Source organism: Lithobates pipiens, unplaced genomic scaffold (assembly GCF_037356315.1).
Source record: "Lithobates pipiens isolate NorthernLeopardFrog02 unplaced genomic scaffold, aLitPip1_a1.2 Scaffold_13, whole genome shotgun sequence".
Classification (NCBI taxonomy): Eukaryota; Metazoa; Chordata; class Amphibia; order Anura; family Ranidae; genus Lithobates; species Lithobates pipiens.
Window position 1 is genome coordinate 369673483 of NW_027507718.1, and position 26621 is coordinate 369700103.

At 42.8% G+C, this 26621-nt stretch overlaps 1 protein-coding gene across 2 annotated transcripts in view; it reads left to right on the forward strand.

Annotated features, from left to right (window-relative positions):
* Positions 1-26621, forward strand: part of GALNT7 (polypeptide N-acetylgalactosaminyltransferase 7) — a 239487-nt gene that overhangs the window by 65341 nt on the left and 147525 nt on the right. For both annotated transcript variants that reach the window (XM_077477211.1, XM_077477210.1), the window contains exon 2: positions 19639-20096. In XM_077477211.1, the coding sequence (XP_077333337.1) occupies positions 19639-20096 (458 nt within the window). The remainder of the gene's footprint in view (positions 1-19638; positions 20097-26621) is intronic.

The window sequence follows — 26621 nt, forward strand, 5'->3', positions numbered from 1 at the left end:
AAAGCCTGTTGGTCCTTTCTGAAATTACTATTGAGATTGTAAGGAACGTTGTACTTGATGTAATAAGCCTTTCTCCATCAGATTGCTCCCTAGACACAACATATGTTGAATCGAATGTCTCAGTACACATGAGTGCTTAGTGATGCTGAAGAACTTGTTCATGTAATGCCAGCTTAGTGATGCCAGCTTACTTGGTGTAAGGAATCGTAAAACACAAATGCTGCTCACGTATGTCGGCCCCAAGGGCAGAAAAATTCATTCTTCCCAGTCTTTCCATACTTAGACAGAAAATATTTCCCGTATATTCATCTTAAAGCCTTAAATACAAATCGTGTGACTGAAATATGTGAACAATCAACACTTCGTCCATAGTGGTTTTCTTTATTCCTGTTTATATTTATTATAAAAATTTGTAACCCAATTTTATTATTGGTTGTATCATTTTGAATTTACACAATTTATTCCTAATTATATTTAATATTTACTTTTTGTAGCAAAAATTGTATTTATAAAACTTTATTTAGGATCAGGATTTAAGGATTTAAATCTTACAGATTATATTAGGCCTTAAAGTACATCATGAGGAATGATTTTGTCCCTCAGATCATGCCATTTATCAGAAGCTTGACTGTTTTATTCATGGTCGTCATTTTTTTTTCTATTTTTATAACATTTTTCTCTTGTCAAGAAGCTAGATGGCCGAGGTGAGCGTAGTGTGAGAATGTAGATCCAGAACAATACTATGTCCTTTGCACTGGTGATTTTCTGCTGTATGCTGACAAACTGTGTCTCTGAAATCTGTGTGGCCACATCAAGCTTTCCGCAGATGCTACATGAAGACGTTCAGTGCGCTGACATCTTTTACTCCTGCTAAGCTCAGAGCTTTACAGATTTGATCCTAGTATTGACCTATTTGATTTATATTTTTTAACTGAAGTCGGAAAGAAAAGTTGTTCAATTTCCGTGACTGTTAGAAAGTAAAATGGTTTTCCTTTGTGCTTTAGAGCTTAGTGTAGATGTATAGATATTTTTTCTCTACCAGCGAGAGAAAAAAGATATAATATTATTATTATTACTTTGTTTGAAGCATTCTAATTTTATTTCATATTTTGATTGATTAGAAACCTATCTATATTAAAATGTAAACTGACAACGACTGTTGATCTTCAAGATCAAGAAATGTAGGCAGCTACCCCGGCCCTACTGCTTCTGCCTCCTGAACCACCCTATTGGCTCTTTACTTTGATGGCTATGCTCAGTGACCAATAGAGAGGATTGGGAAGAGGAGGAGGCAGGACTAAGCTTGTCTTTTTAGATTTGTAAAGAACTTGATCTGCATATATTTTTGGGTCTACTGACTGTTTTGATGTGTGGTTCTCAAAGAATTTTGACTTCTTCTGTAATGTATCACCTGCTCAGTTTTAATTGTCCAGAATTTACTTTAAGGCCAGGTTCACACAATGTGCTGCCACAGGGCACAGGAGGGGGTCTGGTGCATCCCTGTTTTCCATAATAGATCTGAATTTTTGCCTGAATTTGTACCTGAAACAAAACCAAAGACTCACAGGACCCTTCTGCTGTACACTCTGCGTCCTTTCTGGAGGAGTGTGAACCAACTCCATTGAGAGCCGATCACACTCTCCTGTCATGAAAATTGGATGTGGAGAACCGGCCTAAAATAATTTTTTAAATTTTTGCTTCCCTGGCTATCAATAACCACAACTAATATAAGGCCCAACTCTGGATGATTTGTAGAATGCTACATATGAAAACTAAATCGCCTCAAGGCGCTTTTGCTGCCATTGACCATCTGGGTCTTCAGAAGAGATGGGTCTTGAGCTTCTTCCTGAAGGCCAGATGGTTTTCTTCTGAGCGGATGTCCATGGGCAGAGCGTTTCATAGCCGTGGTCCTTTGACTATGTTGATACATATGCAAGGTTTACTATGCTCCCACCCCCACTTGTCAGCATTTAAGCTTGGCAACTAGTTGCTCGAGAACTGAGGGGTACACTGAAGAATTCAGGAGGATTGGTGGCATGTGTTCCCCATACCTGAAAGTATGGATTCTTTAACAGGGTTCCCACCCTGAATCAGGTGGTGAGGAGGCACTCAATGGAAGAACAGGCACATATACTATGTTATGCAAAGAACGCCATATAGCTTTTTTCTTCTTCCATATCTAAGATACCTTATAATGACAAGTTCTCTGAGTTTAACAGTTTTGCTATTTATATTTACATACAAGTTCATCTCTTTTCAAATGTTTTTATTGAGATTTTTAGCAGAGTTAGTTACAACAAGGGTTGCAAAACAAAAAAAAATAATATATAGTAATAAAAGTAACATAACACAGTATAATGTAGTGACAGGGTTTTCATACAAGTTCATCTCAAATAAATTCATATTCAATATCAGATTGAATTTCTGATACAAGCATTTTGACAGTGTAAATTTAAACCTTCTTGTCAGGTTAAAAAGATATTAGAATCGCTCCCTGTTGAACTAAAGGTCAGATTACCCAATACATGATCAGCTTGACCTACCACTATGTATGTATTTGCTGCTTGAAAGCATCCTTCTCTCTTGTCATTGGCTCCATCCTTATCTATTCTGAAACTGACATCATCCTCCTTTCCTCAACATGACAGTTGCTGTAAATTCTGGTTAGCCAGATCCCTATCCTGATGGCTTGATGCTCTCTGGAGTAATCCCTTTACCACCCTGATGGCAGCACTGAGTGGAAAATGTCCAAAGCTGGATTAATCAAATTCTTTGGCAGGCCTGTTTAGAAAAAGCAGTTTAGATATAGCCCCACATTTTGTCCTGCCCCTGCTCAACCCCAACCTCATCAATCTTCCTCACTCTCCGTACTTTCCACAGAAATCTTGGAAACCATGTGGTGAATAAAACTCCATAGTCCACAGTGGGCACACTATGCTCTAATCCGGTGTTTCTCAACTTTTTCTCAGTCAAGGCACTCTTTAAATTTCTGCAAAATCTTAAGGCACCCCATTACAAAATGTATAAACTAACCTTTTTACATAAGGCAGCAACATCCACACATGTAGGGCACCCAACAATAGAGGTTATTTATTCTGCCAAAGGAAATACCGTTTTGCACACTGGTACTGACTAGTGCTGATGGAGCGAGGGAGGGGCAATCAACAATCAAGGGTGCTGTGCAAGCACCCGACCTCCTCCTCATCAACCGGCAATGTCATTGGTTGTTACACCAGCACAATGAATACCTGTGGCTTGTATACAAGTTTTGGGCAATATTAATGCATTTTGCCAAGGCACCCCAGAAGAAGTCTGGAGACACTGCAGGTTGCCTGAACACCTTGGTTAAAATAAGCTGCCCTATACACCTTTAATACTAAGTAAACACTCATCTATCAGAGCTTTGTAGTTCATATAAAAATGATGTAATCACTACGTAATTCACAGCAATACTGTTTCTTTGCTTAATCTGAGCTGCTTTATGTCCTTGCGTGTTGGAAGACTTACAGTAGGAATGCCCTACAATCAGTGATGGATTGTGGAGGCTCTTGATTTCTTATGCTACATTTAGAACTCTGTTTCACATGTAACCTTGTTGTATGCTGTGTTTTGAGTGTTGCCATTCATTCCTATAGAACACGTGTTAAAACGCCAGGCCCACGGTCCGAATCTGGCCCTCCAGGCTATTTCATGTGTCCCTTGCATCTCTCCTGTAGCTGTGGCAACCCCCTTGTCTCTGCCCCCACCCTTTCTAAGCAGTCAACAGCAGAGAGGAGGACAGAAATCCTCCACCAGATCCTGTGCTTCTTCTCCTTGTAACCTTGGAGAGGCTCGTCCTTGCCCCTCACCACCTTCCTTGTCTCAGCAGTCGGCTGCAGAGAGTACATAACTCCAACAGATTCTGTGCAGCCACAGTTCCCCCTCATCTCTGCCTCCCCCTGGTCTCAGAATTCAGCAGACTACAGCCCTCCTCTGGTCCTACCCCAAACCCTGCACTTTCTGCCTCCCAGCTCCACCCCCAGCTTCTTCCCAGCAGCAGCCCAAGGTAAAGGGGGTACACTGTGATGTCAGGGAGATGACTTCTGATGGTGGAGAAGGCACTTGATGTAAGGAGAGGTGAGGTGCTCTGGACATCTAGTCTTACAGATACAACCAGGCCACTCAGGGCAACCATAATGTTGATGCGGCCTACAATGAAATTGAGTGACACCCCTGCTATAGGAGGTAGGTTTTAATGGATGGTGCAAATGTAGTCTGTCAGCGTATTACATGGTGGGGGCCATGTCTAATCCTCATCCATCAGTCCTAGTAGGCTGCTGCACCCAGGACTCCGGTCTCCACTAAGGGTCCTTTCACATGGGCTTGTCTGTTTGATGGACTCCACTTGCTCAGCAGGGGATCGATCCACTGATCCCCCTGAGCATGCGGATGACAGGCCCATCTCCACTCTGTTGGGTCTGTCTGTCTTAGCCCCACTCTCTTCTATGGGGAGATCGGATGAAAACGGAACGACTGTGTGTTTTCATTTGATCCCATCCAATCCTCCCGAAGAATGGAAAATAGGGTCACTATCCATCTGGATTTCACACACAGGATTGGATAGCAGCGGGTGTCAGCAGACATGTCACCGCTAACATCCACCGATCCATAGGAGTGAATGGAGCGTCCGATCAGGTCCGCCTGAAAAACTGACAGGCAAACCTGAAAGCCCCTGTGAAAGGGGCCTAATGTGACTTCTGAAATGACAAGGTCATCCACTGGGGCAGCCCAGAGTCCCAAAATATGCTATAAACGCTTTTTAAAAAAATGTAAAAAGCATTTTTGCATTTCATTAAATGCCCTTTTTAAAGAAGGCGTCAGATCAACCGATTTATATACCAGATAGTATATTGTGGCCTCTTGTTTCCTTCAACCCTCAAAGTGCATCTTCGTATTCCAAGCCTCACCCCTATCTTTCTGCTTAAGATGAGAATAAAAATCTGTGTGGAATTGCCTTCCAGACCCCCAAGGGGGAAACTCCAATGCAAAAAAACAACCCGCCTGTTCATTTCAGTAATATTTTATACCACATGTTAATCGATAATGCTTCACTCTGTAACACCGTTGTGTGAATACAGATAATCTGACAACTGCACGTAAAATAAAGTAAATGGTTTGGAATTTAACATTACCGTCTTTTTATTTTTTTCAGTTGATTAGCTTTGATCATGAACGATAGAGGGAACAGCAGTGGCTCCGAGTGAAGTCATGTCCTTCATTAGCTAGACAATGCAATAATAAAATCGTTGTTTAATTAATATTAACACCTCTGATAAGCAAGATGCTTTAAAAACGAATTTGTGTTAACTCTGCGTCCTGATCTTTAAATATTTATCATTTCAGAATTTTTAACATGCGCTTTAATTTCCCCCAAGTTTAATTAAGACTGTCTTCCATGCACTGTGCAGATCTTAGATAGCATCATGTTCGGAATTCTTAGGCCCTCCTCCTCCCGCTCGCTGCAGTTGGTCTTGATTATTGTCTGCAATAAAATGTTTTCAGTTAAACCTATAAATAGAACAGTGCAGGTGGAAAAAAAGATGTATGGAAGCTTTTTGTGCACACCGGAGCTCATAAAATTGTCCTGGGCGGCCTTCTTAAAGCTTAAACTGCAAAGTGCTTTGCATTTGAAGGCTCTGACCGCTTATTTTTATGTTCTCAAACCTCCTTGTGTACTTTTGGGTTCCCTGCTTTTCTTTAATCCCTTTCAAAGCAATTTACTTTCCAGAATGTGAAAAGAACATAAAATTATATAAACATTTTGTACAATTTTAAGTTTTTTTTTTTTTTTTTTAATGGTTTTTAGAACCAAGATTTTAAAGCTCAATGTCCCACTTTTCAATTTAGTGAATTTTATATATGAACTTTGCTTTTGTTCCGTCAGATTAGGTGACCCGTCAAATCATGTAACGGAAGTGACGTTCCGTCACGGCCATCTTGGTACACGCAGCACTCAGCCGCAGTAAGTCTACAGTCTGAAGTAGCCAAGCGGAAATCTTTTTACACCCACCGAAACCTTGCATTTCACATTTAATCTTACCACTAACCTGAGCTATATCATGAAATGATCTATTTAGAAGTCCGTGACACTCTTGATGACTTTCAAAAGTAGCGGTCTTCATGTGAGATCAGCAGGCTTGCCGCTGCTTTTAAAATTCAACATCAAAACAGTGTCATGGACTTCTAAATACTGTATTTCACAATATAAGCTCAGTTAAGTGAGCTCAGCTCAATCAAGATTTCGGTGAGTGTAAAAAGATGTCCGCTTGGCAACTTCAGACTGTAGTCTTAGCAGGGTGTACCAGGATGGCCATGACGCAACGCCACTTCCGTTACGAAATCTGACGGGCCGCCTAATCTGATGGAACACCTCCTTGCAGAAAAAGTAAAGTTGTATTTAAAGCGGGATTGCACTGGGGAAAAATACAAATACTGCAGCTACTGACTTTTAATTAATGGACACTCACCTGTCCCAGGGTCCAGCGATGCCGAGGCGGATCGATCGCTCGGCTCTCGGCTGCTGCCGTCACCATTCTAGGTGAGGGAATCAGGAAGTGAAGCATTGCGGCTTCACTTCCCGGTTCCCTACTGTGCATGCGCGAGTCGCGCAGCGCAATAGTAATTGTCCGCGCTGTCTCTGGGACCCGTGTGTGTCCCAGCAGACAGCGCGCAGGGACAGGAAGAGGCATAGGCTCCCGTGGGAGTCTATGCCCGGAAGTGGGTGTAAATACCTGTCTTTGACAGGTATCTGCACCCCCCTCCCCCCTGAAAGGTGCCAATTGTGACACCGGAGGGGGGGAGGGTTCCGATCAGTGTAAGTTCCACTTTAGGGTGGAACCCCGCTTTAAAAATAGTATAAAGGGAACTATATAGTGCAGGAATGCAAATCACTTGGTGCCTTGCCCCTAAAGTGTATTGAAACTCGGTCACTAAAGCCTGGTATACACTAAGGGCTCGTTTACACTTGCTTCCAATCAAGGCTTCGGACAGGCTTTGTTAAAGCTTTCTGAATGCCAGCCAAAGCCCCTGTCCCTAAATAAAACAGTTAGCTTACAGTCCTGTTTACACCTTGCTTTTGCTTTGCTTCAAAAATTATACCCCATGTCACTTTAGGGGTGCTTTAAAGCATCCTCATGCCTCCATAGAAGTCTATGGCAAAGCTTGCTTGTAGCACCTAGAGCTTTTGAGAGGCTTTAATTGAGCTTTAGCTTCGCTTTACTTTGGAGAAATTGCAGGTGTGAGAGATCAGCACACATACAGGGCATCTGCCAAGCTTCAAAAAGCACCACTCAAGCATCAAAAAAGCATGTTGAAGCAGTAGGCACTTTAATGTGGGTTAAAGTCCAAACAAGTCCTAATGAACCCTAATAGGTTTTAAAGTAGATATTTATACTTACCTAGGTGGAAGGAGCATCAGATAGATGCTGCAGCTGTCCCCCGGCATCTTGGCGCTGAGAACTGAGCCATCGAACATAGCCAATGGCTTGGTTCTCACAGATCCCTGAGAGGAGAGCTGCTGACTGTCAGTCAGCAGCTCTCCTCTCTGCTGCTCCATGCTCATTGGAGCACTGAGCTGTGGAGGGGCAGGGAGCGGCCATCTCGGTGGCTCACTGAGACTGCCATCAGTCAAGGCAGCTGGCATATCCAGACTCCGAAAGTCGGGATGACGTTCTGCTTTGACTGATGGCAGTGGCGTCAGTGGAGAGCGATCTGAAGTCCGCTCTCCACTGAAAACGGGTCACAGGAGTGCAAAACGAATTGCACTGCTATGACTAAAAAGCTCAGACTGGACTTCTCCTTTTATTAATCAATGCATATAATGCTATGTCTAAATTTTTTTTTTTTTCTAACCTTTTCCATTTTCTTGCAATCGGGGCAGGAGCAGTTTCATGATGTCACTGGTGCATGCGCATATCCGTGGCTATTTATGTCATGTTCTGTCAGCCTATTTGGGACGATGCCATGCCGCCGGCATCTACTCTCATTGCGGCATTAAAATTATGTGAGTACAGCCCCATGCTCATCAAATCATAGACATACTGGGCTTTGTTGCCATAGTGATCCCGGAACGAAAATGAGGCTTGGATAGCACTCAAAGTGCTTGCATGAGATTACGGTCATTACCAATAGAAAGGGCGTAAGTAAGACGCAGAAGAGAACAGTAGAAATGGCACAAGCTTTGGAAGGGAGACAGGCAAGTAGAAATAAACAGTAAGCCCTTGTACACACGGTCAGAGATTCCGACAACCAAATCCGTCGGAGTAATTCCGACGGATTAATTCCAGAAGAGGTCCGGAATTGATGTTGCATACACACGGTCGGACAAAGTTGTCGGAAAATCCGATTGTACATAACGTGATGACGTTATTTCGTTACGACGGGACTACGTTCACGCTAGTAGCCAATAGCTTTGGTCTAGGAATTTGATCTGAGCATGCGTGGCACTTTGTCCGTCGGAGTAGGCTACACATGATTGGAGTATGTCCGATCGGAGCATTTTGTCGGAAAATTTTACCGGCAAGTTGGAAAAGTTGGTCCGTCGGATATTCCAATGGAAATAGTCCGATGGAGACTACACACAGTCGGAATATCCGACAAAACGGTCCGATAGGACACATTCCGTCGGAATCTCCGACCGTGTGTACAAGGGCTAAGAAGGAAATTAGGGGATTTATTTTCATGGCAAAATGATAGTAAAAAGGAACATATCCACTGCACAATAGCGTTTTATATGAGTTTGCCTGAGTTTTACTACTACATTAAAATGGACTGCTCCAGTCGGAGCTGCTGTACTAACAGTCCGACGTCAGTACAGCGATCTCCCCCACTGAGCTGACGACCCCCTTGCCAGAACACTGTGGTCAGTGCTCTGTCATTGGCTGAGTGAGCTGATTGGGAGCCAGTCGGCTTCTGGTTTTCCAGCATGCTCGTCCCACAGAAGCCAGCCAAATGTCAGACTGACTGACATACACACGGGCCAAATGTCAGCCAGTTTTTATTGAACCAGCTGATGTCTCCCGACATTTGGCCCATATGTACTAGGCATAAGGCTGCCTGTACAGGGACAGCTTGGGATGTGGGGTCAGTAAAAACAGGCAGCTGAGCCATGGTTTTACCAATCTCCAGCTGCCCACAGAAAGTGTGGCAGTTGATGCAAATTTAACAAGGCAGCCCCACTTGTCAAACTCCACCAATCAGGACAATGGGGCCGCACCACAACCACAAGCCAACCAAGGTGGCATGATCATCTCCTGAATGCAGTACAGCAGCTGTTGTGCACGGGGAAAAGCAAACCATTGTGTACTGCTTTTCAGAGCATTAGACCGCATGGGCCTTGCCTACAATCTCATACAAATCTTATATATACTGCGAATTAAGAATGTTTTCAGAAATTGAGGTGTTTAACAAAAGAGAAAGTAAATGAACAGAAGTGAATTCCAAATCAAATCAATATTTGGTGCGACCTCCTTTTGACTTCAAAGCAGAATCAGTTTTTCTAGGTACACTTGTACACGTTTTTTTGAGGAACTCGACAGGTAGGTTGTTCAAACATCTTGGAGAACAAACCAGGGACCTTCTGTGGCTGTAGTCTGCCTCAAATCCTTCTGTCTCTTCATGTAATCCCATAAAGACTCCATGATGTTGAGATCAAGGCTTTGCAGGGGCAAACCATCAAATTCAGGACTCCTTGTTCTTCTTTAAATTGAAAATGGTTCTTAATGAAATTGGCTGCCAAAATTGAGTGAAACCCTCACATTTTTGTAAATGTTTTATTATATCTTTTCATGTGACAACACTGAAGAAATGACACTTTGCTACAATGTAGTTAGTGAGTGTACGGCTTGTATAACAGTGTAAATTTGCTGCCCCCTCAAAATAACTCAACACACAGCCATTAATGTCTAAACCACTGGCAACAAAAGTGAGTACACCTCTAAGTGAAAATGTCTAAATTGGGCCCAAAATGTCTATTTTGTGTGGCCACCATTATTTTCCAGCACTGCCTTAACCCTCTTTGACATGGTGTTCACAAGAGCTTCACAGGTTGTCAGTGCAGTCCTCTTCCACTCCTCCCTGATGACATCACAGAGCTGGTGGATGTTGGACACCTTTACCCTCAGCTTCTTTAGCAAGACAGTTGTTGTCTTGGAGATGTGTTGGGGTCGTTATGTTGGAATACTGCCCTGCAGCCCAGTCTGCAAAGGGATAGGATCATGCTTGTCTTGCTGTAGAATACATTTGAGGTCAAACACTTCCCTGATGTTATAGCATAATGGATAAGTATCTGTACCTATATTTCTCAGCATTGAGAACACAACTGTTCCTGACCAAATCTCCAACTCCATTTGTACAAATGCAGCCCCACACTTGCAAGGAACCTCCACCATGCTTCACTGTTGCCTGCAGACACTCATTCAATTTATTAGTGCATCTAATGCCATGTACACATGCCCGGACTTTTCGACAGCAAAGGCCCAATGGAACGAATCCACCGGACAAGTCGATCGTGTGTGGGCTTCATCGGACCTTTGCTGTCGAAAAATAAGATTTACTTTTAGATTTAGAACATGTTTCACATTTTTCCGACGGACTCGAGTCCGGTCGAAAAATCCGTTCATCTGTATGCTAGTCCGATGGACGAAAACCAACGCTAGGGCAGCTATTGGCTACTGGCTATGAACTTCCTTATTCTAGTTCGGTTGTAAATCATCACGATCTAATCCGTCGGACTTTGGTGTGATTGTGTGTGGCCAAGTCCGTTCGTTCAGAACTCCGCCGAAAGTTCTGGAAGACCGTCGGACCTAGTCTGCCGCAAAGTACGGTTGTGTGTACGTAGCATAAATCTGCTAGTACATCTAACACTCCCCTACCTCCAGACTGACAATGATACTGTCCAAAGATGCCCCAATGCTCCTTCATCCAGAGTGGAGGCATTCTAACAGGGAGTGTGTTACTGGCCAGATGACCAGGTAAAAACAGGGAGAGGTCTCACAAAGGATCTATATAGGGGAATCGGAACCTCCTTTCTCCTGCTTGTGATCCCTCTAGTGATGCATCTTAGAATTCTGTTAGCTTTCACCACTGTCTGGTCACACAAGGGTTGATTTACTAAATCTGGAGTGTGCAAAATCTGGTGCCACTGTGCATAGAAACAAATTAGCTTTCAGGTTTTATTGTCAAAGCTTAATTGAACAAGCTGAGATTAGAAGCTGATTGAACTGCACTATCCACTCTTTGACTGATCTTCCAGCAATGCCAAATCATTTTCCATGTTACAGACACCTCCAGGGATGTCAACCCTATTGCACACCTACACCTATACTTATGTATCTTCAGCAAAAAGACATGCCTTACCCACCAACTCTTTAGTTACATCACTTACCTGTATATTAAATAGAACAGGACATAGTACACAGCCTTGTGGTACACCACTAATGACTGGTCTCTGTTCCAAATGAACCCCATTTACAACCACGCTCTGGTGTCTATCCTTTAGCCAACTGCATATCTGCATTTCTGAGTTTCCTCGTATGGGGTGCTGGACAAAAGAGCAGCTTACCTATTCTTTGATATGGAGATGCATTGTTAACTTTTATTTTTTTTAGCCATTTTATCTATTTTCACCTGGTGATCCTGCAACTGACACACTTGCTGTCATAGGATGACATCGACTCACTGTACTATAGTTACTATAGTAGTAAGGTGCTGCCATTTGTAAAAATGGTCAACAATTTAAGCGCTTTGGACATTTTTTTTTTCGGTTTGGATTTAGAAAGTGTGTGTTCCTGATGCTTGTGCCAACTTTGTATATGCACTCCCCTGAGAAAAGAATTGATGCCACAAAGTCAATACCCCCTAAATGTAGCTGCCACCAGTTTTTTCCATTAAATGTACATCACTGTCATTGCATTGTACAGTGTCGTTTGTTTTGGAATTTGGGACACGTGCCATAGACAGGTCTCCCTCATTTTAATAATAATCAAGGCTGTTAGGAGTCAAGTGAATTTTAATAAGCATTTTTCTGGTTTTCAGTGAGCAAAGGGTACTCATCAGAGACCTGCCACAATCTAGAAATAATTGCACTTTGTTCAACTCCTCTTTAGGTGCTCAGATCAATTGCTTTGTGCTTAACTATACTCAAGTCGTTCAAACATTTCCTCATGACTGCACAGTTGGGTGTGTTTAAATTGATACTTAAGAGCTTAGTATCACAATTGCACACAGAGGTTTGTCGATCAAACACACTCTGTGCAAGGGTCATTGTCTGAGTTTTTAACTATTCCGTGATACTACAATCCCCCCCCCCCCCCAGGCCTAGCTCATGAGTGATACTAAGCTATTGTTACAAAGGAGCCTGCACAAAACTTACCCTGAGGCTACTGATCAGTGCACGTCTTACGGTTCAATACATTATGTTCGATCTTCTTTCGTTAATACAATTTAAATTTCAAAGAATCAGGAATTACCGTTTTCAAAGTGTACGTAGAAGGTTTCTATGCAGAGTAGGGTGTATACTTAAAGAAGGCTACTTAAGTTGTATGTTTTATCCTTTGATGTGTAAAATTAAGCAAGACAGAATTTTTTACGTAAAAGTACTTGATGTATTGGACACAGACAGATTAACGCAGAATATGGTCCTAGGGCTTCAATGGGCACAATAAGCATCAACTGCCTACAATTCTATTCTCCCTTGTGAAGCAGGTATACACCTTTAGGGCCCGTTCACACGACCAGATTGCAGTGCAGATACATTTCTGCATGCACGTTTTGAGGCATTTTCCATGAATTCCAGTACGTCCCAAGTTTCCTATGTGTGTTTTCTTTTGTAATGCATTCCATGCATTTTTTAATGGGCTCTGGTGTGCTTTTGATGCATTTTGCAGAGCTTGTATGTGCCAAGGCTGGTTGCATCAGCACGTAAGGCCTCATGCACACAGTGATGCACACAATGATCTCTATTATGTAAATCCAGTCATAAAGAAAACTATGTTGAGAGGAATACAAGAGCTGCCAATGCGGACCTGTTAGGAAAGCAAAGTGCCTGTCTGTCCCTGCATCAATGCTTATTGAGTCACTGACTAGGAATGAGCTTGGAAATAGGAAAGGATTTCTGCTACCCCCGACCAGCCCAGGTGAATAAATGATGAAGCGCAGCTTGTCTCTAGCAAACCACATACTCTGATGCATTTCACCCCCTCCCCAGACGTTATCACATGATTAAGCCAGGGTGGGAGGAGGCAAAATGCATAATGAGAGTCTGTGGTTTGGTAGAGACATGTAGACCGAGGCCGCTATTCCTTGCTTAATCACCTGAGCTGGTCTGGAGTAATGGCAATCCTTTCCTCTTTACATTTACTACCCTTCTGGATTGGTATCAGGACAAGCCTGCACCCCATGTTCAGAGTCGCAGATATATGCTTTCACCTCTTGGTGCGGCGCTATAAACAATCAAATAGGAATGAGTCTGAACCTGGATGTCTTTGCTGGGCCAGTGAGCTGTGGGCTGGAGTTTCCTTGCCCCACTGTTACATATAAACAAAGTGGCGTGAATGCTTGTGACCATGTGCCCATATTAGGTTAATGATGTCACTTTGCTTTGTGCACTGGTGTACAGTCCTGTTGGAACATGTAGGGTAGGGTGACCGGACATCCCCGGTTTCCAGGGACAGTCCCCGGATTGAGGACTCTGTCCCTGGACCAAGTCTGTCCCCGGTTTTGTCCCCGGATCGGATTTGAACAGGGGCCGGGGCAATTTCAAAGATAGTCAGTGCAGGATTAGAAAAGAAAAAATCGGAATTACATCCCCCCCCCCCCCCCACCGCTCTGCCGCTCCTACTCGCTTAGGGAAGTGTACTTTTTTTCCATTATCTGTGCCCCTTTCTGATGATCATGTGCTGGTCGGAGCGGAGGGAATATTTCTTCAGTTTCGGGTGCATGCCCATCCAGCTCTGCTCCATATGTTCTTCTGCCTTGGCTCAAGTCCCAGCCAGCCGCCTACCTGCTTATCTCCTTGCCTTTCCTGGTGGAGTTAATTTCCTCCGCTCCCCACCCAGTAGTAGCTGGGGCCTGGAGAGTAAGACTTTACAGGCTGTGAGGCAGGCGGCAGTGGCGATTGGCAGAGGGCACTGATTGCCGCCATTACTAGTAAAAAAAAAAAATATGTCCCCGGATGTCATTTTAAAAATCTGGTCACCTTAATGTAGGGCCCATCTCCACACTGTTGCCACAAAGTTGGGGGCATGAAATTGTCCAAAATGTCTTGGTATGCTGATACCTTAAGAGGTCCCTTCACTGGAACGAAGGGACCAAGCCCAACCCCTGAAAAACCAACCCCACACCATAATCCCCTCTTTTCCAAATAATTTGGACCAGTGCACAAAGCAAGGTCCATAAAGACATGGATGAGTGAGTTTGGGGTGGAGGAACTTGAAAGACCTGCACAGAGTCCTGATCTCAACCCAGCAGAAACACCTATTAGGATGAATTGGAGCAGAGACTGCAAGCCAGGCCTTCTCACCCACATCAGTCCCTGACCTCACAAATGCACTTCTAGAAGAATGGTCAAATATTCCCATAGACACACTCCTAAACCTTGTGGACAGCCTTTCCAGAAGAGTTGAAGCTGTTATAGCTGCAATGGGTGGGCCAACTCAATATTGAACCCTATGGACTAAGACAGGGATGCCGTTAAAGTTAGTGTGTGTAAAGGCAGGCATCCCAATACTTTTGGTTATATAATGCATCTCTGAACTTGCTGAGTCCATTAGGGAAGTGTAACGCCATCATTTGGCTGTGTAGTGCAAAGCAGTTGGGGAATTCTGGCTCTAAGATCTCACCATGAGAGATGTAATAAGTCAGCAACCATGTAAAACTGAAAGGTTTGCTTTTTTTATGGCATTGGCCTTTACATAAATGTTTCTAATGTTATTGTGTAGCTGGATGGGCTATGATCTGAGGACATTACATTCTTTTAACATTTAAAAATCTGAGCAGCAAAATAACATAAATGTCTGCATCTATGGAGGCTTTTAACAGTGTAAAGTAGAGCATTGGTGACATGTCAACCCTAAGGCCAACTAGAAAGACAACTCTGGCCTTTTCAGACAATTTACTATCAGCTCTAATGCTTCCTTTTAAAATACCATACTTTACAGAACACCTTCTTTGCAATATACCTGACCTTTCTGCATTGTCTAATGTAAATGTACTGTGAATGCCATCTGCTGCTTGATGCTAAACATAGAAGAAAATATCAGTCGCACTCCCACAGATATGTCTAGAAACTATTTAGGGTTTTGCTATACTAGCTTCTCAGACACATCAGAGCATGAAGGATCCTTTCTACTACCCACCTAAGATGTAATCATACTGCTTGTTATGCTGTAAGAAGGTAGAATAGATGTAGGAATATTTTGTAGCAGCACTTGTCTACAACCATTGAGTGTTTGTGCAAGCTTTGTCATTTGTTACAAGTTCTGTCATTTGCCAGGAGGGTCCATTATTGATCGATCAGCCACTAAGAAAACTGTTGGCTGATGTCACCACCATTGATAGAAAACCTATTCATTGGAGCAGGTGTATAGGTCTTCTTCATAAAGCTGCAACAGCACTTAACTTAGGATGTGATTATGCTTGAGAGGCCACTTGTTATGACAGCTTGATGAATCAGAAGGTCTGTATCCTGGAGTACATACCTCAGTACTTAGTTCTACAAATTTCAAGTATGATGATCATTCATACTGTACATAGTAGTTTTACTATTGGTAGGAAACCATAACCAATCATACCACTGTGTTTGGTACATTATTTTTTATTTTACTATCACCCATATATCTATTTTCTGCAGTGTAATTTTTAAATCCCGAGACGGGAAACTTTCAAATATGCATAATACAGTGATATGCTGGTGGCGGCTGCAGCTCTGGTAAAACATCACTTGTTCCACCCCAAAAAGGGTTGCATTTTTAATGTATGTGAAAATGTTGCAAAAAAAAAAAAAAGCTGCCTATTTACACCCAAAGTGAAACTATTGGCACACTATAGAGATTACAGTGATCACATATTCTTAACAAGCAGTAAATGACCTTTAAAAAGAAAGACTTACTGACCTTTGTAGCTAAAGGCACTGTGGAGCAGTTTGTCCTCAAAGTTCACAATATAAGCACTGCAGTCCTTCAAATTATTCTCTGAGCAGCACAGCTCACTCTGCTTTCCCATCCCTGATCATCTGCTCTTTGTTTACATTAGAGATTGGAAAACCGCCATGCCGTTGATGGGAGAGGGGGAAATGAGAGAGTCTGAGAGAACAATTTAATGTCAGTGCTTCTGCTGTGAACTTTTAAAAATGAATTGTTCCACAGTGCATGCAGCCACAGTGGTCTGAGATTTTGTTTTACAGCTCATGTTTGGAGTATTGATATATTTGAATGTCCATAGTCTGGCTACATATTTTGTTTTCATTTAAGCTAACAACCCTACCTGGTGGTTTACAGTCTAAGGCAGTGATGGCAAATGTTTTTGAGCCCAAGTGGCCAAACTGCAACATAAAACCAACTTATTTCAAAGTGCCAACATTGATCGCCATGCAGCACATCTCTATCACACTCTAAACTTTTAGCACATATTATGTATTGGCCTTCAGCTCACACCTCTGTTGTCCAGTCACATCACATCAGTGAGCTATAGCACATTATATATCACTATGTAACTCGGCACACCTCACCATGCATCACACCCTTCCATGCAGCTCATGGCACACTTTCCTCTCCATCACGCATCTGGTCCCTCCTCTGCAGCTCACCACCCCCTCCCCCCTCTGCTGTGGTACAGCAGTGGTGCAGTGACACTCATGTAGCTCGTATTGCTCCCTCTACCATACACACCTCTCCTGCTATCACCATAGCACAGAACATGGTCACATGGCACGGCTTATCCCTGGGCTTTCTCACCAATGGAAAGAAGCGGCCGCACACAGGCGACCCCCCCCCCCCAGGCAAACAAGCGCCCACTTCTCCCATGCCATTCAATTGGCTGTTCATTCCCAGGCCAAGGAAGGTGATTGGCCACCCTTCCTGCCAGTCTGTGAGTCAGTCCCGCAGCTCTTTTTCCAAAGAGTTGTCGGCTGAGTCAAAGTGCTGTGTGCGATCTGGAGGAGGTGGGCAGTGCGGGGACACTGGGCGCTTTGTCCTAGTGAAGTGTGTGGTGCCTTTGTGTGTCTGGAGCGTCTGCGTGCCAGCTGTGGCATGCGTGCCATAGGTTCGCCATTACTGGTCTAAGGTATTATAAGGCACATTCTCATCTAACTTCAGATGACTCGGCACCACCAAAAACTCCTCTAGGCCAGCTACTGTATGTAAATATCAACTTTCTAAAAGTAGTATACATGATATTGCACATGCATTGGGGTTGATAGAAACCAATCCGTTTCCAGTTTGTTTTTTTTGTTTTGTTTTTTTGTCAAAGCTTAATTGAACAAGCTGAAGTTGGAAGAGGATTGGGTACCATACAGAGCTGCACCAGATTGTGCCCTCTCCGCTTTTAGTAAATGAGCCCCATAGTCTGCTTGTATTGGGCGGCGATGGTGTTGGGTTAGGAGAACGTCTGTCTGATTTCCACTACATGGAGCCTGGGTTGCACTGAGGGGACAGAATTTGGATTAAATAGTACTCAATGAAAGCTCATTCTAACCTTGTTCAATTAGTCACTTTGTCAAGCACACAGATTTGCTTCAAGCATGGTTGATAATCGCATTTCCCTGATCTAAAGAAGACTACTAGAGGGAGCATTTATTTATCTCTTTATAAATTTATAATAATCAAAATATGGAACACAAAGTAAAAATGTGAAAGTCGCATCAAAAAAAAAAATACAGTATTGTTCCTCCTTCTGAACAGTATTGAAGGACTGCTGTGCCAGACAATACTGTATTCTGATAACACTAGAAGTGTAATACGTGGAATGATAATATTCAGCATATACAGCAAGTTCTCTTTTTTTTTTTCTCTTATGCATTTAGACCGAGCTTGCCAACAAAAGTGGCAGACGTTGGGACAATCTATATTGCTGTTAGGGTGCTAGTGTTTGAGATTTAAAAAAAAAAAAAATGTCACCAATGCTTACATGGTAACACATGGTAAACCCATGTTTTATGGATCAGTCAAATGAACGCACAGCTCTGTATACATCAGTTCAGAGGGACGTGTATATACACTTTGGAGACGCAGGTTTTCCAGCTCCATGGATCTTCATTGATCCTCACACACACATCCCTGTGCACATCCAAGTGGAATGGATGCCCAGCTCCCTACACACTGTCTGTTGTCAGAGCCATGCATCATTTCCGCACAGATTCAGGGATAAGTGTGAAAATCCATTCTGTCATTGATTTTAACAGGCTGGCTGTATGGAGCTAAATGGACCACTTGTGCCTCCCAGACAGATAAACTCAGCCCTCTGCATGGGTTTATGAAAATCCTGCGAATAACACAACACAAAATGACACATATTGTATGTGTGTTGCTATACACATATACAGTGTCCTTTTTCATACATTAAAGAGAGAGTCCACACGAAAAAAAATGATTAAAAGCCAGCAGCTACAAATACTACAGCTGCTGACTTTTAATAAATGGACACTTTCCTCGAGTCCAGCGATGTCGGCAGCCGAGGCCGATCAATCGATTGGCTCTCGGCTGCTGCCGCTGCCATTGCCATTCTCGGTGAGGGAATCAAGCAAGTGAAGCGTTGCGGCTTCACTTCCCGGTTCCCTACTGCGCATGCCCTAGTGGTGCAGCGCAATCAGAATGCTCCGCACTGTCTCTGGGACCCGTGTGTGTCCCAGTAGACAGTGCGGTGGGACAGGAAGAGGCATAGACTCCCGTGGGAGTCTATGCCCGGAAGTGGGTGCAAATACCTGTCTTAGACAGGTATCTGCACTCCCCTCACCCCTGAAAGGTACCAACTGTGGCACCATAGGGGGGGGGGGTTCTGATGAGCAGGAGTTCCACTTTAGGGTGGAAGTCCGCTTTCAGGCCCATTTAGAGTGAATGGGCCGCCTTAATGCACCGCACAATAATGCATGCATAGGTGTGCATTGGCCCTTCTAGGTAAGGCAGTGGTCACCAACCTTTCGGACCTCATGGGCCGCTAAATTCACAATTTGCGAACATGACTTTTACATGCCTTATATACACAATGATGCAGCTCTCTGCCCCCCTCCCCTTGGATCACACTGCTGCCTTATACACACAATGCTGCTGGTCTCTGTCTCCACCCCCCACACACTCTGCATCACACCACTGCCTTATACACAATGCTGTGGCTCTTAGTGGACCACTGGTTGGCGACCGTTGATTTATGACTTTGTCACTTTTGTTGGACAAATTAGTGTGCATGTAAAAGTGGAATGCACTATAAAAAAAGACTGTAATAAATAGAACTTGTTAGTTCTTATCATTGCATGTATTACCCTCAGCTTACAATATACAGTATTTAAAAATGATTATTTTAACACCAATAAAAGTTGCATACATATGTATGATACAGTATAAGTGAGCTATTGCTGATAGAAGTGTGTTTTTGTTTTTTGCCCATTTACAGGAAGAAAATGCCAACCTCCCTCAGCCTGGAAAAATAGAAAAAAATATTGACTCCAAACATGACTTTCAGCCTGTGGTACCATGGCCCCGTGTCGAGGGTGTGGAGGTAGATCTCGATTCTATCAGGAGAAAGAATAAAGTTCAGAATGACCATAATCGCATGGAAGTGAAGCCGAATAACCAGCAGAATGTGCCACAACGACAGTTTGTCACTTTTAAACCACAAACTCTTGTGTATTCTGAACCTGTTCTTCGTCCTGGAGTCTTGGGGAATTTTGAACCCAAAGAACCAGAACCCCAGGGTGTGGTTGGTGGTCCTGGAGAAGGAGGAAAGCCATTCATACTTGGCTCTGAATATAAGGAGTCCGTTCAAGCCAGCATTAAAGAATTTGGATTTAACATGGTTGCAAGTGACATGATCTCACTAGACAGGACAGTCAATGACTTACGGCAGGAAGAGTAAGTAAAAACATTTTAAATTTAAAATATTAAGGTTATTAAGAAAAAAATAGTGCTCTATGTGATCTTTTAATTTGGTTGGCGTTTTCCAAGCTTCTTGACTTGATCCAGAATAAGTAACTTGTTTCAATGAATGTTTGCGGACTAAAGGATAAATGCACATTCTCCAGGCCTCTTCCAATCCAAAAAAAAGCCCTATGCAGGTAGTCCTAAATTCTACATAATGATTCTTCCTACAACTTGGCACCTTTTTAGACAAGACAATCCTAATGTAGGCATAAACTCCCATGAACGATCTTTACCTATAGGTAAGCTTATAGTAAGTCTTGCCTATAGGTACGGTAAACATGTTGTAAACTTGCATCGTTTAGGAAATGTTTACTTGGGAAGCCGCCGGTGATGTCACCGGCACATGCACTCTCAAGGAACGGCTTGCTATGCCATAAACAGACACTCCCGCGTGCTAGCGCGGGAGTGACGTCATTGCAGCTCGTTCAATCAAAGGACCAGAGCCCGCCAACCCGAAAGGAAGATTGGGTGAAGATGGAAGCCCTGTCAGCAGTGACTGTGCGCCGCTGGAGGGCTTCGTTTTAAGGCAAGTTTCACATAATGTGCTAGTATGTGATGTATACTAGCAATTTATAACTTTGCCTTGCAGGTTTCAAAAAAATAATGGTGGTTTACTTCTGCTTCAAAAGAAATTGCAAAAACATTAGAGCTCCTGAGATTTTTTTTAGAAGGTCAATATACAAAAATGCCACAAATATATAAAATATATACTTTATTACAGACCATGATTAAAACTAGGGATGCATTGATACCAGTTTTTTTAAGACTGAGTACAAGTACCAATAATTTTTCTCAAGTACTAGCTGATACCTGTTTTTAGTGTCTATGTAAACAAGGCAGATCACTGTTCAGTCAGTAGGGAAGGCATAGATCCTGTGTTCCTGTAAAGCAGGGACAAGGATCCATGTCTTCCCCTAGTAAAAGCACTTCCCTCCAGTAAACACACACGCACTAGAGCTAGGCACACAGTTAACCTTTTGATTGCCCCTGATGCTAACCCCTTCCCAGCCAGCGTTATTAGTACAGTGACAGTGCATATTTTTATCACTGATCACTGTATTAGAATCACTGGTCGCCAAAAAGTTTTAAGTGTCAGTGTCCAACTGTCTGCTGCAATGTCGCAGTCCTGTTATAAGTCGCTAATCGCCACCATTACTATAAAAAAAAAAATCCCAGTTTGTAGATGCTATAACTTTTGTGAAAACCAATCAATATATGCCTATTGGGATTTTTTTTTACCAAACGTTATGGCAGAATACAAATTGGCCTAAACTGAAAGAATACAATTTCTTCATAAATTTTTTTTTTTTTAAATTGGATATGTTTTATAGCAGAAAGTAAAAAAAAAAATGTTTTCCCCCAAAATGTTTTTTTTTTTGTGTAAAGCCACAGAGTTGATTAACCACATCAGTAGTGGGCACTTTCACCCCCTTCCTTCCCAGACCAATTTTCAGCTTTCAGCGCTCTCGCACTATCAGTAAGAAAAATGAAATTTTTATCATTTTGTGCGCACAAATAAAGCTTTTTTTTTGGTAGTATTTATTCACGACTCGTTTTTTTTTCTTGCAATATAAGTGAAAAGAGTGGAAATTTGGGAAAAAAATATTTTCTTCTATTTTAAAAGAAATCAATAAAATCAAATTTTGGCATAAATGTAAGCCAAAATGTATTCTGCTATAGGTTTTTGGTAAAAAAAAATCCCATTAAGTATATAATAATTGGTTTGTGTGATCACGGACATATGTACGCAGATGTGCGCAGGTGATCACGGACATGTGTGTGCAAATGATCATTGGGACATGTGATTTTACTGTTATATATGTGGGGGACATGTGCTTTGGGGTTCATTACTATGTGTTTTGGGGACATGTGTGCTCACTGTGTATTTTACATTGTGGGGACGTGTGTTTTACGTTGTGGGGACACTAGGTTGGTTATCAGTAAAAAGCTGTAAAAATCAGCTCACACTCTCTTATCACCAGCCGGCTGCAGAGATCCGCTCTCCTCTCCTCACGACAACTTCCGTGTGAGGAGAGGAGAGCTGATCGCTTAGTAACTGGCTGTTTGTACACACGTAATTGGACTTGGCCGTCATGTGATCCAGAGTGCCAATCAAGAGCCCTCCTGCCGATCTAAGATGTGCCATGTCCTGGTGACATGAAGGCATTGGGATCGCGCCGCTGCGCAGGCACGATCCCCCCTCCTTCTGTTCCTGAACGTCCACTTGGAGAGACTGCCACTCGGCCGTACATATGCAGTGCCCAGGTGGGAAGTGGTTAAATACCACCAAAGGAAAGCTCTACATGTGGGAAAAAAACAGGACATACATTTTATTTGGGTACAGCTTCACCCGAGTGCACAATTGTCAGATAAAGTAACGCAGTGTCGTATCGCCAAAAATGGCCTGGTCATGAAGGGGGGTATATCTTCTGGAGCTGAAGTCTGTTAAAGGGCCGCACTTGGGAGAAAGCGCCTAATTTTGCACTCCTGCAGTGCTCAAGAGTGAAGCAGCTACTAAAAATGCTGTGATTTATTTATTTTTCACATTAATGTTAACTTTGGCTGCAAGGAGAGCTGTAAACGTTTTAGTCGGCACTCATGTAATAAACACGTGTATTGAAAACGGCCCTAAAGGTTGCAAATCAAAGGCATTGCCTGCAGCTTTCCTAGAGTAGATTGTTTTATGAAGAAGAGCTTCCTCCACTATACATTACAGCACAGAAGTTTCCTATTGTTGAAGAACACGCTGCGTTTGTTATGGAAGCACTTTGCCCTGAGCGCCCTCTTGCCTCACCTTCACTTAACGCCGTACTTTCACAGATGCTACAGAAAGACTATTTGTTTGTCATGTTCTCAAATACTAAAGTCGCTTCAAAAGAGATGTTTAAAGTGAACACAAGTGACTTAATCAGCTAGGACGCATGCAGAGAACCGGTACTAGGAAAATAGTGCAGCCAGGGTGAAGTAAATTTTCCGCTAGTCGCCCAGAAACAAATGCGTATTGCTATAAAGGAAGCGAGCACAAAAGACGCAGTGTGGGAGATTGCAGGCCATAAACATGATGGTTTAGACATTGCGAGTTAGGCACTGAGTCTCCTCTTCTGTCTAGGTAGTAAAGCTCGGCATTTATCCTCCTTCTACGTCTCAAATAATGCGTTTTTAGCCTCTGATATGAATGGTGCGGCCCGATTTTCAAGCCATTGTATTTGCCTGTTCTAAACGTCTTTGCAAACGCAAGTAAATCTATGGGGAAACTGATATGGCTGCTTTACCCTCTTATTCAGAAGTTGCACAATCATTTCAGTGCACTAAGGCTAGGTTCACATATACGCGTGTGCGCTTTTTTTAAGGCCATTTTCCGTCACGTTTTTTTTTTTTTCCATGTGCATTTTCAATGCGTTTTTTGGAATGTGGCTAATAGGAGGTGCCTGTTGTCATGGAGGTACCAAAAATTCATGCTCACTTTTGATGCAATTCCATGTAAAAAAAAAAAAAATCCTGCACCTGTTCAAAAAAAAACGCACTGGTGAAAACTGCATAGATGTAAGCGTGGCCCGCAGGAACTAATGTTAAATGCGCTGTAGTGCGTTTCTCACTGGGAGCAGTAGATCCCTGTCATGTCACTAGTCAGAACAGGGAAATGCTTTGCTTATATAGGCATCTCCCCGTGCTGCCTCTCTGTGTCATGATCGCGGGCCACTGCAGGCTCCCCACCGGTGACGTGCACGTGCCCGCTAGCCTGCGATGACAGAGCGCCATTTGCGCACACACCCATTGGGCCACACGCCATTCTGCTGACTTAGATTGTCGTGCAGTGGTCGGCAAGTGGTTAAACAAGTTATATTTACTTGCTCTGTGCAGTGGTTTTGCACAGAGTAGTCCAGTCGTCCTCTTCTGGGGTCCTCTGCCAGCACTCCTGGCTTCTCTTTCCTGCCAAGTGCCCCCAGAGCAAACAGTTTGTTGTGGGGGCACCCAAGCAGGTTTTCTCCCGAGCCGCGTCTCTGTGTCCATTGAGACATCTTCTCATTGACTCACTGGCTGTGATTGAGAGCAGTAGGAGCCAGTGGCTCCCGCTGCGGCCTCAGCCAATGCGGAGGGAGAATCTCCAAAGAATAGAGGCTCTTGTGCAGATCGTTGGATTGCAATGGGGCTCAGTTAAGTATTGGGGGGCTGCTGCACAGAATGCATGAAGGTAAAAAAACTTGAGCCTTTACAACCACTTTTAACCTTTTTTCTTTCCTCCACTCCTGTTTTGGCCTATAGTATCATTAGAAAAAAGGTCCCAGGAAGACCCAGTATAATGACCCATGGACCATCTACATTCTGTTTACACCCAGGAGAAAAAGAAAGTTCCCTACAAGTGAACTTCATACACTGCTGGATTGTAACAAACTATGATTAGAGATCCTTATCCTTCTTCCATAATATATGTTTGTCTTGAGCTGGTCGTATGCTGAGAAAATTTCCTCCTGGTTCCTGATGAATCAGCCGAAATTGGCTTGGTTGGTAGCCTAACAGACCCTGCCCCATTTGATAAGTATGCTGACTCTGGTGTCAGAGCTCAGCAGCCCTGATAGATCGGTGTCAGCACAGAGAGGGGGGTAGAATCTGGCAGTATCAGCCAGGTATTTCAGGTGATACAGGGGGCCTAATGATGCCGCACAAGCACTGTGTTGTATAACATGCTTTAAGGGAACAGGATTAAATGTTTGTTAACCCTAAACAAAAAAAAAAAAAACACTTTAACAACAAGGGGAATTTATCAAAATGAGAGCAGACAGAATCTGGAGTAGTTGTGCATGGCAACCAGTCATTTTCTATCTTCAACTTGTTCAGTTCAAGTGGTTCCAAAGGCAGAAGCTTTTTTTTTTTTACTTAATTCATTCTCTGCATAAAGCCCCATACACACGATCGGATTTTCTGCTGATTTTTTTTCCTTCAGATTTACCAAAACCATATAATATGAGGTCAAAACTAATCAGGCAGGCCCTTGCACTACATGAAGACAAAAATCAGCAGAAAATCTGATAGTGTGTATGGGGCTTTAGAGTAAAAAATAAAACTTCTGTGCACAGATCCCCCCCATAGTTACCTATGCCCAAGAGCAGCGGATCTCTCCCTCCTCACAGGACAGAGAGGCAGCATTGGCTTCCGCTCATTGGCTTCTGCTGCAGTCCATCAAATCCTGTGACAAGGGAGAGGGGGGTTTGAGCCACAGGCAGCGAGACTCAGGATCAAGCCCACATGAGCGCCTCTATAGGAAGCAGCTTCCTATGTGGACGCTCGCAGAAGAGGTGGAGCCAGGAGCGCTGGCAGTGGACCCTAGAAGAGGGGGATCAGGTTGTTTTGTGCAAAACCATTAAACAGAGCAGAAAAGTGTGACATGTTTAATATAAAAAAAAAAAATGTTTGCAATCCTTTTCACTTACAATCAAGCTTTGAAAATGAAAGCAGATTCTGTCTACTCCAGTTTTGATACAACCCCTCAGTATCTGCACGTGTTCTGTACCCAAGCATTGTATAGAATATCCTCCAGTTTGCCCTTCTGCAACAAGAGGTTGTTGAATCTCAGACATTCACAGCAGCTGCAGATTAAAAGTATAAGACGTGTCTCTCTAAAAAGTGTGTGTGTATATATGTATGTATGTGTGTATATGTGTGTGTGTGTGTGTGTGTGTGTATGTGTATATATATATATATATATATATATATATATATATAATATATTAGCGTGTGTGATATATATACACACACACACACACACACACACACACACACACACACACACACACACACACACGCGCGCACGCTAATATATTATATATATATAGATATGTGTATATATATATATATATATATATATATTGTGTGTGTGTGTGTGTATATATATATATATATATATATATATATATATATATATATATATATATATATATATATATATATATATATATATATATATATATATATATATATAAATGGTGTGTGTGTGTGTGTATGTGTATATATATATATATATATGTGTGTGTGTGTTTGCCTCCAAGATATTTATAAATGTATTTCTTTCTTCCCATGCTGAGTTCTCTCCCACATGTTTCCTCCCACTGAGACCAGCTGTCAACCTGACAGCTGGAGTCGCAGTCTGTGAGCGTGAGCCAATCAGAGTGGCTTCTGTTTGAATGATCACGGTGCCAGTCAGTCGCAGTGATCATTTCCTGAAACCTTATAAAACTTGAATTGTTAGTGCAGGTCACTAGTTTGCTGTGTCATCTGATATTAAGGGTTCACTTGTGCACAGTTATTAAAAAAATAAATAAAATTGCCTGCTGGAATGAATGATAACGCCTCAAATGCACTGCAACACATGAAAAGCAAGAAAGTCTGAATGAGCCATAACTGCGGCTGCAAAAAATAATATATATCTATTCAGATGTCCTTCCTATTTAACCCCCTAGT